Genomic DNA, 18863 nt, shown 5'->3' with positions numbered 1-18863 from the left:
CTGAGCTGCACTGACATGAAGACTGCAGCAAAACTGATTTACATTGCGTTCAGTCGAGTTGTAACTAAATGCGACAATAGAGACACCGTGATTTTAACAAATCATGTCGAAAATTAGAAGAAGGATTTGATAATATACTGAACTGATGACATGTGACTGCGTATTCATACACGAAAATTACTCTCCGAGTTCAGCCATGAATCTGTCATTATCAAATCACCAAAACTTGATAATCTCATAGCAACATATTGTCCAAAGTCATCATATCACAGAAAATGAAAAAAAAAATGAATATGCATTTTCAACAAACGCTATGCGAGTCATCAAGACTGTCTGGTTATTTTTCAACCAGAAACAAGACCATATAAAATGACATATCTATACACATTACATGCATGCCATATATCATATTGTAATGTGTCGTTTGAAACCTGGACCGTAACGGCCTTCTCTCGCCTCAGTCAACCGCCTCAACCCGGTCATCCGTGGTCCGACTTGGCGATCTTGTGCGTTGCCTTGAGTTGCCGGAATCTCCTCTGGACATAGTAGTAGAAGTGGTAGTCGTATTTCAGCTCTGACCGCACTCTTTGCCTCACCTCGGGCGGAGATGTGGACTTCTTTCGGCGAACATCTGTCGCAGAGTGACAACGATGGAAACACAAGGTAAAACAAATGAAATAAAAGAGAACTCGTACATCGGCATTAATCTGATTGCATTCCGCATACACTCGACTATTACAGTATTCACGGGGAGACTTGATGACATGGGTACCAATGATTTTTTTAATTCTTTAATATGTATCTTCATTTCTGACATTTCTCTTCCAAACACTTGATACAGCTGTCCGTATTCCACACAAATCTGAAGTACAGTATAACTTGTATTTACATGCTATCATGACCTTACTACTACTCATGATATTAACGAAAATAATAACTTTTATAATGGTGATTCCACTTTTTTCCAATTCTCAATTTCGATTCTAATTTACTTCTGCAACTTTTTTAAAAGAACATAATATATAAACGAGAAACGATTAGGACATTAATTACGACAGCCTATAAGAACAATTGTGTTATTGTTATATTAATGAAAATAGCAGAAATGATAAAAATATAATCATCAAATATCATCACGAGTATTATCATATAATTATAATCGCAATAATGACGACTATAATGTTACTTTCGTCATTTGCCGTGCCTGCTATTTTTTCATTCTATTTGTCTTTACACTTTCTTTAAACAAAACTCAATGTTCTCCCCTCCAGGTGCACGATGTACGGATGTTTTGCGAACCAGTTAATACTGGAAAAAAATGTAACTAATATTAGACATGAAGATTGGTAACACTCACTTATAAGAGAATGTCAAACAGAAATGATAGAAGTCATTGCTTCAGTGATAATTCACAGCAGTATTATCTCAATATCACATGCCTCCTCGCTCACCTCCATTTTTTTTTTTGGAGATGTGCCATGCACATATTACCTTATCCTGACTCACAAATGATATTTTCATTGAAATATTAATACTGTTGAGGTGCAGTTACAGTTCTAATAACGCACCTGTTAAGTACATTCACTGAGCTCTCCTCCCTCCCCTTCCCAAATAAGAGATAAAAAAATCGCCTTCCGTAAAGTTCGCCTTGCACACTGAAAAAAAAAAGCCAAAAAAGACATGATATTTCCGCTCGAATCTTTAGTGTTACTTTCATCTGACAGTATCTGAACTCATTTCAACGTTGCTCCAAATGGAAAGAGGTATAGTTACCATTCTCAACGTTCGCCACGTGCGATGGGAACTTCGTCACCCTCCGGAACAAGTCGGGTAAGAGCTTTTCAGCCAATTGCACCGTCTCCTTGTACTCCTCCATCAAACCCACGAACACGAAGAATTCGTTGACGTTGGACATGGCCCGGTCCATTGATTTCTTGGATGGCTCGCTGTGAGGACAAAAATTAGCAAACATCCAATATTCATATTCAATTGAGAGATGCAATCATGATTATGTCAATTATACAAAGCTACACATTATTAAAGTGAGAATCGGCTCTAGGATTGAAATACACCATTTAACAGAATAGAAAAAAAAAAACTAGCAAAGCTGCGAAAGTTTCATTAAACTCCAGATATAGAGCAAAAAGTTATGGAATTCTTAACTTTCAGAAACGCTGGGTATTCTGAGGCTTCCTGACATCTGGCATGAAAAGAGCAAACAACCCAAAACTAACTAACTTTGAAATTTAGCCTTTTTTTTTTTTTGTAGTTTAAAGTGATATAAGTTGATAGAGCTGCCTGAAATGTGCGAAGGCTAGAAGCCAAAATCCGAGTAGTACAATTAATATATTGATACCAAGCCTATATAAGATGTGACATGCATTAATTACACCAAAAATAGTTAACACGCAATCTCATTTATCATGAAATGAAGAACTTTGTAAACAAAGTAATTTGTGGAGTTTTTGAAAACAGACTTACGAGCAGATTTCGTCGTAGCCACAAAACCATTTAACGAGCTGGTTACGTTCAAAACAGTCACTTCTGTTCTGGAGAACACACTGATCGAAAGACTGAAATGAATTTAAAAAAAAAGAGTGCATCAGAAAAAAAAATATATATGCTACCAATCTATGGTAAACGTACTGTTCGCACAAACCTTCTGGTATAGTAACAGTGGAAACAGTGGAAACGATAATGAAAATGAAAACTTGTGAATCACTAGTATCGTAAGCATTAACATTTGCAGGTGGAGACGTAAATATTGCGTAGGAATCGAATGTTCAATAATGAGAGTAAAATAAAAATCATATATATCTGTGGATAAGACTATCAAATTTGAGTGCATAATATATATGACCAAAAGATGGAAGTACGATTCCAACGGCAAATGACGCCATAACTTAATTAACATACTATGGCTTCACTCTGTAGGTCCTCACCGGGATGAAAGCTAAAAAACCGAGGTAATGCTAAAATTACTTTATGCTTTTGCGCGATTCTGATTTCAATAAAATCCAAGCAGTTAGTGGGTTAAAGTTATGTTTAAGATACTATCTCGTTACTGATTCAAGTTTGAACCAATCTCAACTGAATACTAAATTCTCCGTCGATATTAATGTGGAGCTGGTTAAATCAATCAAACTCAATCACTTGATTTCTTTATACATTCGGAGAATGATATTTCGGCGTTAAGAGTAAGGGTGACTATGTGAACTCCACGAAACACATCATCGCTACAAGTTAGAAGTTTGTTTTATTTTGACGTGTCTTTGAGTCCTTTTCTTACCACGTCTCCAGATCTGCGATCGACCAAGCCGTAAGCTGCATAGGCCATCTCAAAAGGGTCCCTGATAATACTAAACATCAAAGGGTTGGTGTTTCTGCAGATGAGCACGGGAAGAAATAATAATATAAAGACCTTAAAGGGATCTAACTTCTCTTTTCTAACGTTTTCGGTGAGATAATGAAAAACTTTTATATGAAATATGACAGAGCATGTAATTGCAAGAGGACTTCAACATTTATTTGATGAGAATTGGTTTTGCAATGGCTGAGATATCTAAAGCAGAGGGATGGTAATAAAAGTTGGGACCCACCTTTTATTACGATCGCTTTGTTTTACTTTGTGTGTGTGTGTGTGTGTGTGTGTGTGTGTGTGTTTTGATGTTTCATCCATTCCAAAACCGATTTTCATCAAATAAACTTAGAATCCCTCTTAGAATGGTATGCTTTGAACTATTTCATAAGTGGTTTCTTGATATTTCGCAAAAAGTTAAAAGCCCAATCATCGTCACCACCAACACTATACCACCCCTTTAAGTCACGCACCTGCACATCTAGTGTGTACTTTGTCATGACTACATCGCATTCAAACGTGATTTACTTTCGCGAGTAATCGCGCAAAACCAGTGAATGCTCGCTATTTGACAAGGAATTAAGGCGTTGCGAATGAATGATTTGACAACATTGTGCAAACAGACCGATCTCGTTCTACCTGAGTGTTGTAGTTTCACCCGTTGTTACCACGATGGACTGAACAGAATAGTCAATGGCCAATCAAGGGATCGTTTCTCTTTTCCAAAGACCGTCTTCTGCAAGCAATTTTCGCTGCAGACGGGACTTGCTATAAATGCCCCGTATAATTTAATTTCGAAAGTTAACCACCAATGAACAATAAGTCCTTTAGAATCCCTTTCCCTGTCATACCCTCCTCCCCCCCCCCCCCCTCGAAATAATTGTCCTCCAGCTCTTAGAATATTATCTCCCCTCAGATAAGCCAAAGGCCTTTTAGTAAGACATTCTTGAGCTGATGATAGTATGTCCAAAGCGTATGTCGTCAAGGCACGTCAACTTTTTGTTAAGATAGTTCGATGGATGCGGTTTAGGTTTGGCTGCAGCTGTAACACAGTTATAAGCCTGGATTTGGGCAAAGTGTCCAAAACTTTGTTTGCATTATTATGATTATATACTTACATCATTAAAACCGGTGTGAAGTAGAAGTGACCACTGAAAAGCGCCGGGGGATAGATATCACTGACAATGTGGGATAGTTTTTGTTCTGGTTCGTTAGTCTGCATGAAGAAAGAAAAGGTAAGAGACAAATTCACTATTTAACATCGGCATTTCGTTTCTTATAAAGAAAAGTGTTTATTCGGGTGCAAGATGATTGGTACCAGTTTTTGCAAGCGGACTGAAATCACCTTCCTGTGAGAGTATGTTTATTTCTGCTAAAACATTGCTCCCGATTGTATGACAAAACGATAATTGGTTTAGAAATACACTCAGATACAGTTTACTTGAGTATAGTGAGGCCAAGGTATCATCCGATTAAGTTGTTCAACGAGGGCATTAACAAAAGATAATTCGATGAGCTGGATGCGGTTCATGGGGGCCCGTCTATACGTTAACCGCCCTGTTGGCTTTTCCACAGGCGGGTTTCAGGCAGTCAATCTTCTTAAGGGATTGTATAGTTTTGATTGAAATGGGGATAGAGATTATAACTTTTTGCAAGATAATCAAAAATAACTTTTATGAAACACTAAAGAGCATACAACCCCATCCGATTTGTTTTGAACAGTCGTCAAAGAGAAAGAAGGAGCTTGATAGATGCCCCTGATGTGCTTCCTTAAGTTGGTTGGAGAGGCCCAAGGGTCATAGTGATTTTGATTGCTTTTTTCCAATCCGGCTCCTTAGGGAAGCTCAACAGGGAAAGCCTGACACTTTGTTTTCTTGTGTTTTGCTTGTTTTATTTGTTTCTCTGTTGTCACTTGTATTGCTTTGCAATTGCCGAATAAATAATAATGATAAAAAAAATAATAATAGTATGTCAGGAATCCCTTCCCTCCAAGTTCTGTCCATTGTGTTCACACATTAATATGCAGTTTCAAGAGCATCCAAATGCTTAACTTGGAAGAATCAGACCCATGGCATGCTTTGCAATGATTCAAATTTATCTGTGACCACTGAACCAAACTGATTGGGGTTTTCTGCAAAATAGAGCTAAGGTGTTAAATTTTAAGACTTCGAAGTAGCATGTAGACAGTTTAATCATATTGGAAATCATCAATGTGAAAATCCGATTGTGTGTATATATACACATATTCTTCTTTTTTTTTGGGGGGGGGGGAGGTAGGGACATACTGTATAATTATGTTTCTGTATACACATTTACAACAGAGGGAGGGTGATAGGGAAAATATGGCCAAATTTCCGGACATAGATTATGGATCTACTGCATGCAATTAATGCGCACTCGTTTCAGAGAACAGAAACCTTAATTTTCTCTCATAAATTAGCCCTCCCTGCATAAATGTGTCATTGATGCGATCACTCTATACAAAGAGCACTGGAGATCAATGATTAAGACTAATCGGGATTATGAGGTCGTTTTGGCCTTCATCCCACCACAGCATCACGGTAGCATAATAGAATCAAAAGTACAGAAGAACTCTTTTAAACGACCCGACAGGGGGATCTTTTTGCATTAGCAGGAGTATTAGTTCACCTGTCAAGGATGGTGGTTGTAATCCTCACCATTATTGTCAGATTACTCAGATGGCTTGATACAATAAGTTGATTTTTCTTAAGAATATTAAAGATCAATTGAAATTAAACGGTGAATAATCATTCAAACTGAACTCCAAATACAAACTAGTAGTATCATAGTGAAGAATGGCAAATTGAGTTAAAATATTTGATATCTTATGTATTGTATTCTCCCATTATTATTCACATTTCTAAAGCTATGCAAATAATATTAACAAATGCACGTAATATTACAAAATAATTCTTGCAGTTACAATGAACATAGTCATAAATGATCAGTGGAAAAAGGTAGATAATGAGTTTTAATAATGTCAAGATAGTGCTGGTATCCATGAAACACTTCACACAGTTCCGTACTTTCTGCTGTACTCTATCTAATGCATCCCCTATACTAAGCGGATTTCTGATGACTTCTTAAGCCCTGTACTTAGTTTTTGAATGTCACCTATAAGCTTAATAGCGTGTTTCCTGAGATGACAAAACTCCGCGTATTGTCCTTTTTCTTCTTTCTGCATTCAAATACTGACCAAGTTTACCTTATATAGTGATTGTATCAAGCAGCATTACCTCTCTAAGAATTGACTAAGTTTACTTTCTGAAGAGCGCGTTGATTTTACCCCATAGAGGAAGAGGAAGTCATCTCAAGGAGTAGATTAAGATGTATTGTGATGTTAATCAGAGGGCTAATTGCAACGGAGATGTGTTTATTATTCGTAAGCTCCTCCATTTACCCCTCCTTGCGATGCTGTTATTCACAGAGCTGGGGAGGGGATGGGGTTTGGGGGGCGTTACGCTCCAGTCTTACAAAGGTGCTTATGTCAAAGTCATACTAGTATCCCCTTTCTCAATAGTCAACAGGATTACGTCCGGACACTGTGATGCTTATACGAGATGAACAGACCTTGCTGTATTGAGAGACATTGTAAGCTTAAGTTCAAATGAACTTTTCGTATAGCACGATCATCGTTTACCTCTTGGTTCTCTAAATCTACAGTATACTTCTTCTTCTTCTTCTTCTTCTTTTCAGCCAATGGAGACTTTTTTTTTTTTCCTGCATCAGTTCAGAGTTCTCATCGTGACTTCTGATCTAAATTAAAGCTGAACGAATCATGGGATAAAAAAAAAATCCTTTTCTATAGGTCTAGATGTATTGTGCATAATGGAAGAGTTTTGTAGCTGTAGCATCCCCGTCGAATCCAATCACCTATTCAATTTGCATGAGCCCAATGCCACTTGGGGCAACATTGCAGTGCTCCTCAAAAGCATGTAGATTTTGAAATGTTCAGATTTCTTGAACCTTTTTTTTTCTAATGAAAATATTTACTGCTTTGTTTGTTTGACTTTACTCGAACAAGGACCAGAGATGCCCTTTTGCAGGAATAGAACTTTGTGTTGTTTGATCAGACGACGCTATCCGGAGGCAACATGGTAATGTTATCATGAAAGCAGACATGGAGGAAGAGGAGGCGTAGTAAAGCTGAACACCAAGTTTAACGTGTAGGATATAATGATGTGTGCATCCCATCCTCTCTTCCTGGAGAATATGGTGGTGTAAGATCGGTGTCTGGGCGTTTTCCTGCAGCGAGAGTTCAGATGTTGCAGATCCTGTAACGTGTGACGATCTTGCACTGTAGTAAGATAGACGGTTCCACACGTCACATGTTTCTTGTCAAGCAGCGGAATGCCGCTATGTACGCCATGAGAATTAACCAATTTTCAGTGTCTTCGGTCGTTCAGCTCAACATTCTTCATAGCATCCACTGGTGATCGAGCAATGTCAGGTGTAAAAATAAAGGGTAATTTGTCTCAGATTCGCGAGTCATCAAAACCCGATGCTTGCCGTAACTATGTACCAACGAAAACATCTACAGGGTGCCGGGATCCGCCCCCAACCCCGACAACGCAAGAAATAGACCAAAACTTAGGTGCGTACAGTCATAAAAATGTGATTTATTTGGGGTGTTTTCGAGGTTATTTTTCTCCGGTTTCATTATTTTGTGCAATGTTTGGCACGTATCAAGAAGTAAAAAACAAATCAAAAACAGTTGCAGTCAGTACAGTATAATGATCAAGTCACGTTTGAGATTCAATATAATTACAGCCACAAGAATGGGTTTTCTATTTATATGCTATCTATCTATCTATCTATCTATCTATCTACCTATCTATCTATCTATCTACCTATCTATCTACCTACCTATCTATCTATCTATCTATTTATCTATCTATCTATCTAACTATCTATCTATCTTTTCATGAACATATCTACTCACATATAATGATATATGAAACTATAGATACAACACGCGCCCGTAGGGGTAACTCTGCTTGTTGGCTTGTACCAGGGAGGTGGGAGCTTCTTGTCGACGGCCCTGGCGCTGTTGGTGTCCGTAGTAATTACCAAGGCGAACATTCTGGCGGGCGAAGAGAGCTGTAGATACGAGTAGTATTGTGCCAGAGCTGTTGACAAGAGGATATAGGGAGGTGGACGCCTGCCTACTGGTACTCACCATATCCGTGATTTCATCTGGATAAACAATGACCGTCAACGAACTCGTCTCCTTGATGGCGCTGCCGACCAGGGACACAAACCCGTCTGACCCACAACCAGGCACAGCATTATTAAGGATCACGTGATTCTGAGAGGAGAGTTTCACAAAGAAGGAGGAAAAAAATAAGAAAATAGAGAGTACATTACATCAAATTGTGATTCTAAACGCTACAGAAATCCTTTTTCTTTTTTAATAAAAAAATAATGATCTACAAAATAAGTATAATACAAGGCTCTTATAGCTGGGACTGGGTACAACGTGCAATCAACGTCTATTAACTATTAATAATCAATAACAACAAAACAAAAAGAGTGGACAATACACGCGAACAAAACCGTATAGACAAAACAACGATCGGACGTAATTTATTCCGTAATATAAAGACAGAAAATTTTGCCTTCGCAGCAAAGAAGTTGCGCTTTTAGAAAGCCGACGATCGGACGGGAAAACGGCGCTCTTTTGTTTGAGGTGGTGCCTACATGTCAGTGAGTTGCAAATTCGAATCTCTGTGACGTTCTTGTTTGCCTTCATTGCACATTAGATTCAGTACCAGGTTATCAATGTCCTGGGCTAACCTGCGACGTGATAGACGTACTGGTAGTACATTGGTTCTACCAAGCACTTTTCTCTTGCATTTACTTTTGTCAGTACTACTAGAAACTATTACAATGACATTGGGGCCATTTGTTTATGATAGTTTTTTTTTTCCCTCGAAATGTCACAGCAGCTTTCATTACCCAAAGAAGCTTATTGATATGTATGCATGCTGCAGAGTCAAGATGGACATTAATTCGATAAAGGTAATTCTTATTTCTCTGTAAAATACGCATTCTGGTAAAATGCTGTCTGGCTTGAGACGGTTTACAGATCCATCACTATACAACAACCTCGGTGGGGTACTGTACAATCTCAGAGAAATCTAGGAAATTTTGTCTTGCAGAAATAAAGGACAGCAGAGAAATAACAGTCTTGTTCATAAAGTGCGGGGACAGATCTATAATGTGAAAAGAGTTCTCGATCTGTGATTTTGAGGTGATAAAACTTTGCATAAGATGGCTTCCGATCTTCGTTTGGCTTCGTCGATTTCATATACATTATAATGTCGAGGGATATTATACATTGATTACTATGCTTTCTGTAAATAGAGAAGCCCCTTTAAGATTTCGGACATTACAATGGACAGCACTAAAGCGAAGACACACGCGTGGTCACGAGGCCCGGCCGTTATGCATGGTTTGCTCTGATGTGAGCTGGGCCTTACAAGACCAGTGATGAAATGGAGGGAGTAACAGAAGCCAAGTGTGTTATGTACGTGTATATCGATCGCGTCTCACAATCATGATCGCGATACCTGCTTTAAAGTGAGTTCGCAGTTTTCCACGACTGTCGTCTGCGTGAGGTGTATTGGATGCGCCAACGCCCACTCTTTGTTAGAGTTGACTTCAACAAATAATTAATAGGGAAAATCAAACAATCTTCATGGTATCATAGGTATTACACGAAGTCTGCCCCCCCCCCCAAAAAAAAAAGCGTAAAGGAGTTTTCATGTTTTTACATGTTTTCAACGTATATCGATATCCGGCGATCGCAACCACATCATACAATAATCAGATGATGATGTCATTACCGCATATCCAGCTCTCCCACTGGGATGTAAACAATTATGGTTTATACGTTGATAATAGACAAACTAGACGCCTTCACCCTTTGAAGCCACCATGATCGCTTATTACAATACCGGAACAATAATTTGATGAAAAATATGCAAGGTTTTCTTCATGATACCATCAAAAAACAAAGAAAATTAATGACACAATGTATGAAGGTCAAAATGAGATGATAGTGGATGCTTTTATCACCACATCTAATTGCAAAAATGGTAGCTCTCAAATATGGTTGTTTCCCAAAAAAGTAAAACCTAAAAGATCGCAAACGCACTTACTTGACACTCCACTTTTTTTTTTTTTTTTGTGACGTCTGTCATTCTCTTCGTTCGATTTGGCGTCATGTAATCAGTATAGTCAATTTGAATGTTGAGTGTCGACGCACTAAAAACACGTGTCTTACGAGGGATTTTCCCATAGAAATTCAGGCACATTATACCTTAAAAAAAATCTGCCTTTCACATGATACACTTGCCCTGGGCTGTAACTAATCGGGATGCAATAACATATTAACAATCAGGATTCATTCGTGCTGTTGTTGTCGTCATTGCTGTTGTTGTGTCTTCTTTAATGTGTCACCACTTAGTGTCTGTTTTGTTTGTCACTTTCTGTGGTTCTTCCATTTCCTTACGTTCTTTGGCAAAAGAACGATTACACGAGGGAGCAAGGTATATAGTACAATGGACTTTACAATGTTTGGTCAGACACTTCAAACAGTACCCAGCACTTAGTATCTTTTCTTAATCTGTAGGTACTTCTCTCCCGGACTCCCTTCAAGCTGTTTCTCCCTCACTCCACCCCACCCCCTTCTCTTTCTCTCCTTCGCCTTCTCTCCCTCTTTCCCGCCATCTTTCTTTATCCTCTTTGACATGAAAACAGAAGTGCGTAGCAACCTCCCTTGGCTCTGAACCTATCCACTGAACCACTCACTGTGAGCTTTTTCCAAACACCAAGGTGCAGCTCTGGGCAAATATGAAACGTTTTGGCAGTGCAGTTGCCATCGGCAGACAGCGTGTCCCAGGGAAGCACTTCGAGTGCCCCAAACAATAGCGGGTGTGTCGCATTGTCTACCTGTCCTTTTTATGTAGCGAGTGAAAGGCCCCATTCAGTCGAGTGTTGGAAGCTCTAAAGCCTTTATGTGTTATTTCTCCGAGGCCTCGATTCTGTTGAGATTTGAGTGCCGTTCCTTTTATGTGCAGTGGCGACGGCGTGTGAAAAAAATGTTCCGTGCACAGACGCGCTCGAGAGCAAAATGTCTTGGTGAGAGAAACACCAAATCGATTAGCGGTCTGCTCGCTGTAACAGTCAAGTCACATCGTAGGCAGTATGCGGTCGAACTGCTCTCTAAAATCGCCTACATATTCCAATTTCTCTCAATCTCTTAACGATGTTCTGTCATCCAGAAAAAACCCAAACAAATCGTGATCAGCATTTAAGAAAGAGAGAATAAGAGGACGTATATTAGGGAACATATTTTTTACCTTTGAATAATTCCTCTTTTTATCATGTTTCATCTGCGGTAGGAATTTGTTGATTTGCTTTTACAGCTAAACCCCCCCCCCCAAACCCCCCAAAACAAAAACATTCATTTTTTTTTTTAATTCAACTCCATCCGCAAAGACTTTATGCTTATCCTATGTATAAGCAAGCATTTTTTTTTTCCGCTCGAGATTTATAGCGTATATCTATACGGTGCATATAATGCCGACCTAATCCTATTACAAAATGTCAGGGGGTTTTTAATCAGCTCTTCTAATCACTTAAGTGATTTTTCTCAATGCAAATATTAGTCCCCAAACTCTGTTTGGGGCTCTAAATGCATTTTGAAGCGCTCACCTTCTGGATGCATGTAACGGAGTGAACTCGTAGATCAAAAACAGTGATTCACCTGCTTAACTCGAGAGTTGTTTACATGTTCTATTGCAATTGCATTATAATGGAAATGAAATAAGTTAAATGAAACGAAATGTTTATGGGGATAAATTATATTCATATTTGGCAGCCTACGATATATAATATGTGCCGGAATACATAATCCAGTATACACCAAGAATTTGCATAAAGAAATTACTAATTTGAAATTGATTAATGTGAAAAATAGGAGGCATGAGGGAGTATTTGCTCCCCAGGGAAAACCTGTGTTCTGATCAGGTATGGCGACAATGCCATACGATTCCAACTTAACCGTCCCCACCTGATTGCACTGCAAACTTCTTGCACTCGAGTATAGAATAATGATGGGAGGATGCAAGTGGTTAATAAGTAGTCAGTAACCCATGAGCTTAACCCATGTACGCCTATTCATTCTGGAAACATTATTTTGCTTAGTGTATTGTTTTGGTGTGAAGTTCCCAATCTCTATTTTTCTCTATCCATCGTCTCTACTCTATACAAATCTCCATAAGCCTGACACACATACACACATGCATACACACACCTACACACACACACACACACACACACACACACGTGTTATATGATTAAAGAAAGAGAAATAGATGGATAGGCCTATTGTTTTATTGCCACTTTAATTATGATACCCTCCTTCAAGATATATTCATAATATACAGACACACTTATCTATCTATATGTATAAAAGTATTCAGTGAGATATATTTATTGTAGGGCCAAGACACGATGTTTACTTTCTGAAACATAATCTGTCTCCACGTGAAGGGATGTTAAGCACATGTCTATAGTATAGGCATTGCATGATGCCTATATGAACGGTGTACAAAGGTGTATTCACATAAGCGGCGCGTATGCTCTGATTGTTTGATATTGCATCGTCATGATCGTAGCTGACCTCGTAGAATCATTTGATTGATTGTCTTGTCAATACCATGTACAGAGATCAACATGCTTTAATGTTATAGGAGCAGGAGACGGAAAAATAAAAGACGGCGAAGCTATTTCTTTATCTCCTCACATTCATGAGAGCAAGTGAATCGACCAAAACCTGTCATTGTCATGATCGACAAAGTTACGTTTTTCTTTTAGTAAAATTCATCATAAACATGCATAATAACAATCATTATAGACATGTGGATCACTATTATAAGTAAACGTGGACAGACACGTATACAGACGCAAGACAGACATTCACACTTACTAATAGTATTGTAAAGACCACGTGGATGAGCTGTGTATAAGGTTCGTGCGAACTTTTTTTTTCGTTGCAAGTTTGAAAAGCAAAGGATATGACTAGTGATGTGTGAAAAGGGAAATTCATGGATTCGAAAAGGAACGCAGATCAGAGGTGGAAAAGCAAAATGCTCCTAACCTAATGTAACTCTGAAGATCTGAAAACTCCTTGGTACCAGTGATGACGAATATACACCATTACACAGGGAAATAAAAAGACTGTAAGCCAAATTTATAGTTAAAGTGTTTCAAAAATTATTAATTTCTTTCAACTGAAACCTAAACAAAGAAAATAGGACATCTTGTTCAGCAGGTTTGCATGTATACTTGTGACATCATTTACACTATTTTTTTCTGTGTGTGTGTGTGTGTGGGTGGGTGTGTGCAGTGTATTCAATGCCACTTCATGTATCTTCACACTGTGAATCATTTTAAAATATCGCTTAACAAAATAACAAGATGCTGCAGAGTTTTCAGCGTTGGCTAATGGTCCCCCCCCCTCTCTCTCTCTCTCTCTCTTGTTATCTCTCTACAAATCCTCAGAAATGTTTTTTCCTGTTGCAGACTGCGATTTCTGAAAGGCCAGACAAAGATATGCCAAGAACGACTCCTCAATCAGTGAAGGAATACGCCGGCGCCCATGGCGTTGCGTAATCGGGAGATGATGTGCCATGCATGCATGGTTTTGCGTATATGGCGCCTTTCACTGTATCCGCGTTTCTTCTCGCACTTGAGCTATCAAGAACAAAATTTTAAAACCATTTTGACGAAACATATACTTCTAGGACGATGTAATTTCCTGGCATTCATAAATTATTGGTAAATGCGAGATTTGGGGTAAACGCATTATGGTTGTCCTTGTATTTTAATAGACAGTTATTCACACCTACGGACCAGTCCAGTGTATTTTGTCATCCACAATAATATGACACTATTTTCTGACATGAATTCAAGGAAAGTGTTCTGGGTATCTTCATGACTCTTGTTTTGCATCGTTGTTAATAGACTGTATGTTGACAAAGTTGCAATTCAAGTGCCCCCTTCCCCATAATCCAAATGCATCTATGATAACTTGTCGGTCCTTGAAATATATTTTACCAGACGTCTTGATGATATCTCCAACGTCACGTCAGTGTTGCTGCACATTGTCAGAGGAATGCAATTTATCAGTCTACTTCCATGTGCGATCGGATGGAAATTGAATGTGATATGAAGTTTGAAACGCAAACTGGAAACATTATTGGGTTTTTGTCTGTTGCATCTTTATATCTCCGAACTGCACAACCGGTTAGAGATGAAATTGAAGGGTCCGCGGGTCACAGTTCTTAAATACTTGTGACCATTATGACGTAACCGCTTACGTCATAATGAAATACATGTAGTTTAATCATTCACAGCCGGAGCTTCCTCTCGTCTTGTTCCTTTGTTTTTCCTTCTCTTCATCTTCCTCTCTTTCTCATTCCCTAAATTATTGTAATATAACTTTTTAAATCTCGAAAAACTGTTGGACCCAATATTTTTAGAGCCTATTCTCAACAAACACTTTTAATTCTTTCTCTATCGTTGTCTCGTTTTATGTACCACAACACAACAAAGAGTTAATTCTTAGTTTGCCGTTTGCTTTGGATGTTGCTTTTGTTTTGCACAGTTAGTATTTATCATGTCCTGTGCAGTGTCTAGTACACATCGTTGTGTTGCATTTGAATGTGGAATAGAACAAAATAATGAAAAGAAATGCTATGAGACAGACATGTGAAACCAACAAAGTATCATTTTATTGATATTTTAGTAGAAAATGTAAAAAAAAAGTTTACTAATACTATATATATATATATATATATATATATATATAGACGATGAAGACAAACAAGTTGACATAATGCATTAGAATCCAACTTCATTTATTTGTAAACCAAATTTTCGACCCTTGCACGGATCTTCCTCAGGGTAACAGTGATATTTGTATTTGAAGCTCAGCACAGAAAAATAATAATAATAACAAAGAAAGGCGCCTGGTTGTCAGCTTAGAGTTTGAGCTAGGTTAGCAACCAACACGCACGGTTGTTAGCTTAAAATTTGCGTTATCTTCATGAGTGCAAAATCCTTAAACTCAATTATGACGTAACAATGTATCATAAAATGCATAAGAAGTAAGACATAGACATTTTCAAATCAAACTGATCGTTTACCAGCCGCGCAAAATACATACCAACACGCACGGTTGTTAGCTCATAATTTGCGCTATCTTCATGAGTGCAAAATCCTTAAACTCCATTATGACGTAACAATGTATCATAAAATGCATAAGAAGTAAGACATAGACATTTTCAAATCAAACTGATCGTTTACCAGCCGCGCAAAATACATACCAACACGCACGGTTGTTAGCTCAAAATTTGCGCTGTCTTCATGAGTGCAAAATCCTTAAACTCAATTATGACGTAACAATGTATCATAAAATGCATAAGAAGTAAGACATAGACATTTTCAAATCAAACTGATCGTTTACCAGCCGCGCAAAATACATACCAACACGCACGGTTGTTAGCTCAAAATTTGCGCTGTCTTCATGAGTGCAAAATCCTTAAATTCAATTATGACGTAACAATGTATCATAAAATGCATAAGAAGTATAGTAAGACATAGACATTTTCAAATCAAACTGATCGTTTACCAGCCGCGCAAAACATATAGCAACCCGAAGAGAGCATAACGATTAAAATATGCAGATAAAACATTCTAAAGGCATGTTTGAGTAATAGCCGGTAAATTTTATCGAATTGGGCCTAAATTGAGGCGCAGAGACAAAGAGATATACTACTTAAAGAAACTATATTTGCCTAGCCATGACAGGTCTCTGTTCAGCCCAGTCTGAAAACTCTTGCTACGAATTATAGCGCGCAGTTCAGCCAATTTTCTCTCATCCGCGGATTTATACCCGCCACCGAAGAGGCAGATCTTAAGATCACTTAACCCTATAAAGCCCAAGGGGGGGCACATTGTGCCCCCCCTACCATATTTTCGTTTGCCGCTCCTATACCCTTTACCCAATTTCAACCAAATTTGGTGACTTTTCCTAAAATCTTATTGCGCACGTTTTGATATATAATTTAGCTATATCCGATATTGCTGGTTGCCATGGCAACCATAAATTGACAACCATGTTCGTCAGATTTTGCATGATTTTCTGTTCCAAGTTCAGTTAACAGTATAATTATGGATGAAATGGGGTTTTTCTTGGCTGTAATTTGCTGAAGAACCAAAGGGTGAAGGAATTATGGTTGTGAATTACCCTGAAATGGTTTTCTTATTATTTCCTTTATTTTCTATACGACATAGGCATCAAACAATAGATATAATAAAAATAATTGAAAATACAGCATTTTCCAAAGACTACCCTTTTATTTTGTGTTATTTTCACACAAGCTGTACCTGTAGTATCATTTGTTTATCATATTATCAATCTGCAAACTCAAAATTACAATATTTTGGAAATATGAAATGCAATACCAATATATGTATTCATTCCAAGCAATACATTATAGGTTTTATATATTTCTTTATATTGTAATGAATAGCGCCCCCATGTGTTGACCTTGAGAAATTTCAACCATAACAAACAGTGAAGGCTGACTTGCTTCATCTTTGTGGTAAATATGAAAATGATTGATATTTAAACAAAGATATATACTGGGGATAAAGAAATAAACAGAAAAAACATGATTTTAGCGTATTTCCTATGTATTTCTTTATATTTTGGTAAACAGCGCCCTCAGTGGATGACCTTGAGAAATTTCAAATGTTGGGTCATGTAGAGTACGAGTTGCTCTACCCATGTGCCAAATATGACGGTCATACATCATATAATAAAGAAGTTATACAGGGGGGGGCACAATGTGCCCCCCTTAGGCCTGGCAGGGGTCAAAATAGCTTGGGCTTTATAGGGTTAAGGAATGGTCGGTTTGGCTGAAATGCTCGGCTACTGGGAAACCGGTTCGGCGTTGCCTGATTGTACATCTGTGGTTATTGAATCGCATTCTGAAACTTGTACTTGTTTCACCAATATAGGCTACTCCAGGGCATTTGTTACAAAGAAAACAATACAAAACGTTACTTGAATCACAGTTGTGAGCAGGAGGATAGATGGTATAATCAGATGAGAGCTGTACGGAGTTATCCGTTATTATGTGAGCGCATATCTGACAGCGCGTTTTGCCACATTGTTTGTTACCTCTAGGTTGAGGTGGGCCGGGTAGCTGATTCCTCACCAGTAATCTTTTCAGACTGGGCGGCTGCCTCTGTGCATGTAGGGGGGCCCTAGGCATGATTTTAGCAAGTTTTTCATCGACCGTGATTGTGGGCCACTCTTTCTTGATTGTAAGGGCAAGTTGGCGACCTTTCGGGTGATACGTGGAGACAAAGGGGACTGCTTCTTCCCCTTTGTTTTTTCTTTTTTGTACGAGAAGAGCCTCTCTACTTTTTCGGCTCACCCTTTCCACGGATTTCTTGATCAAGTTGATCGGATAACCGCGCTCAATGAAATGCCTGCCTAGTTGCAGTGCATCCGATTCGTAGGTATGAGGGTCGGATGTTATTCTTTTGTACCTCAATAGTTGGCTGTACACTATTGACTCCTTGATGTGCGTAGGATGGAATGAGTTATAATTAAGATAGGTGAAGGAGTCAGTCGGCTTAGTGTACACCGATGTTTGGAGTTTCTGCCCATTTGGGGAAAGAGTGACCGTGACGTCAAGGAAGTGGACTTTCTCTTTTGAACTTTCCATGGTGAATTTGATGTTACCATCGTGTGAATCAAACCTTTCATGAAAGGATTTGAGGTCATTGGTATCATGTGGCCATATCATGAAAATATCATCTATGTACCGGAGGTACAAACTGGGTTGAAGATGGGATTTTGAGAGAAAGTCCTCCTCCAACTCGGCCATGAAGATGTTTGCGTAAGCGGGAGCCATTTTTGTACCCATTGCAGTACCTTTGCTTTGAAGAAAATATTCACCATCAAACTTGAAATAGTTGTGTTTGAGGATGAATTCTGCCAATGTCGCTAAGTCGTCAATTTCAGCATGAGAATATTCCGAATGACGACGCAAGAAGGATTGCAAAGCCTGAACACCTTCCTCATGAGGTATGTTGGTATATAAGCTTTTCACATCCATAGTCACAAGAGTGCATCCCTTCGTAATTTCGGCAGAGTTTATCTTGTTCAAGAAGTCTGTGGTGTCTTTAACATAACTTCTGATATTAGGTAAGCATGTCTGAAGTTTTTTGTCGACATACTCTGACATACACTCCGTAAGGCATTTTACACTTGAAATAATGGGTCTGCCAGGAGGAATAATGTGGTGCTCTTTTGCTTTTGATACCACTTCTTGCGCGTCATTCTCATTACAGTCAGTCACACTAGCTACCAATTTAGGAAGTTTGTGAATTTTAG

The 18863-nt window shown here is 38.5% G+C and overlaps 1 protein-coding gene across 1 annotated transcript; it reads right to left on the bottom strand.

Moving 5' to 3' along the window:
• Positions 1-285: 285 nt before the first annotated feature.
• Positions 286-18192, bottom strand: LOC140234159 (uronyl 2-sulfotransferase-like). Its single transcript, XM_072314265.1, has 7 exons — positions 17899-18192; positions 8559-8687; positions 4477-4574; positions 3290-3383; positions 2482-2573; positions 1774-1946; positions 286-631 (listed from the first exon to the last, which is right to left on the bottom strand). Exons 1-7 carry the CDS (start codon positions 18190-18192, stop codon positions 480-482), a joined length of 1032 nt encoding a protein of 343 aa, XP_072170366.1. The 3' UTR covers positions 286-479.
• Between the last annotated feature and the right edge of the window lie 671 nt (positions 18193-18863).

Source organism: Diadema setosum, chromosome 1, assembly GCF_964275005.1.
Source record: "Diadema setosum chromosome 1, eeDiaSeto1, whole genome shotgun sequence".
Lineage (NCBI taxonomy): Eukaryota > Metazoa > Echinodermata > Echinoidea > Diadematoida > Diadematidae > Diadema > Diadema setosum.
The sequence above is the reverse complement of the archived record's forward strand: the minus strand, read 5'-3'. Positions and strand labels throughout refer to the sequence as shown.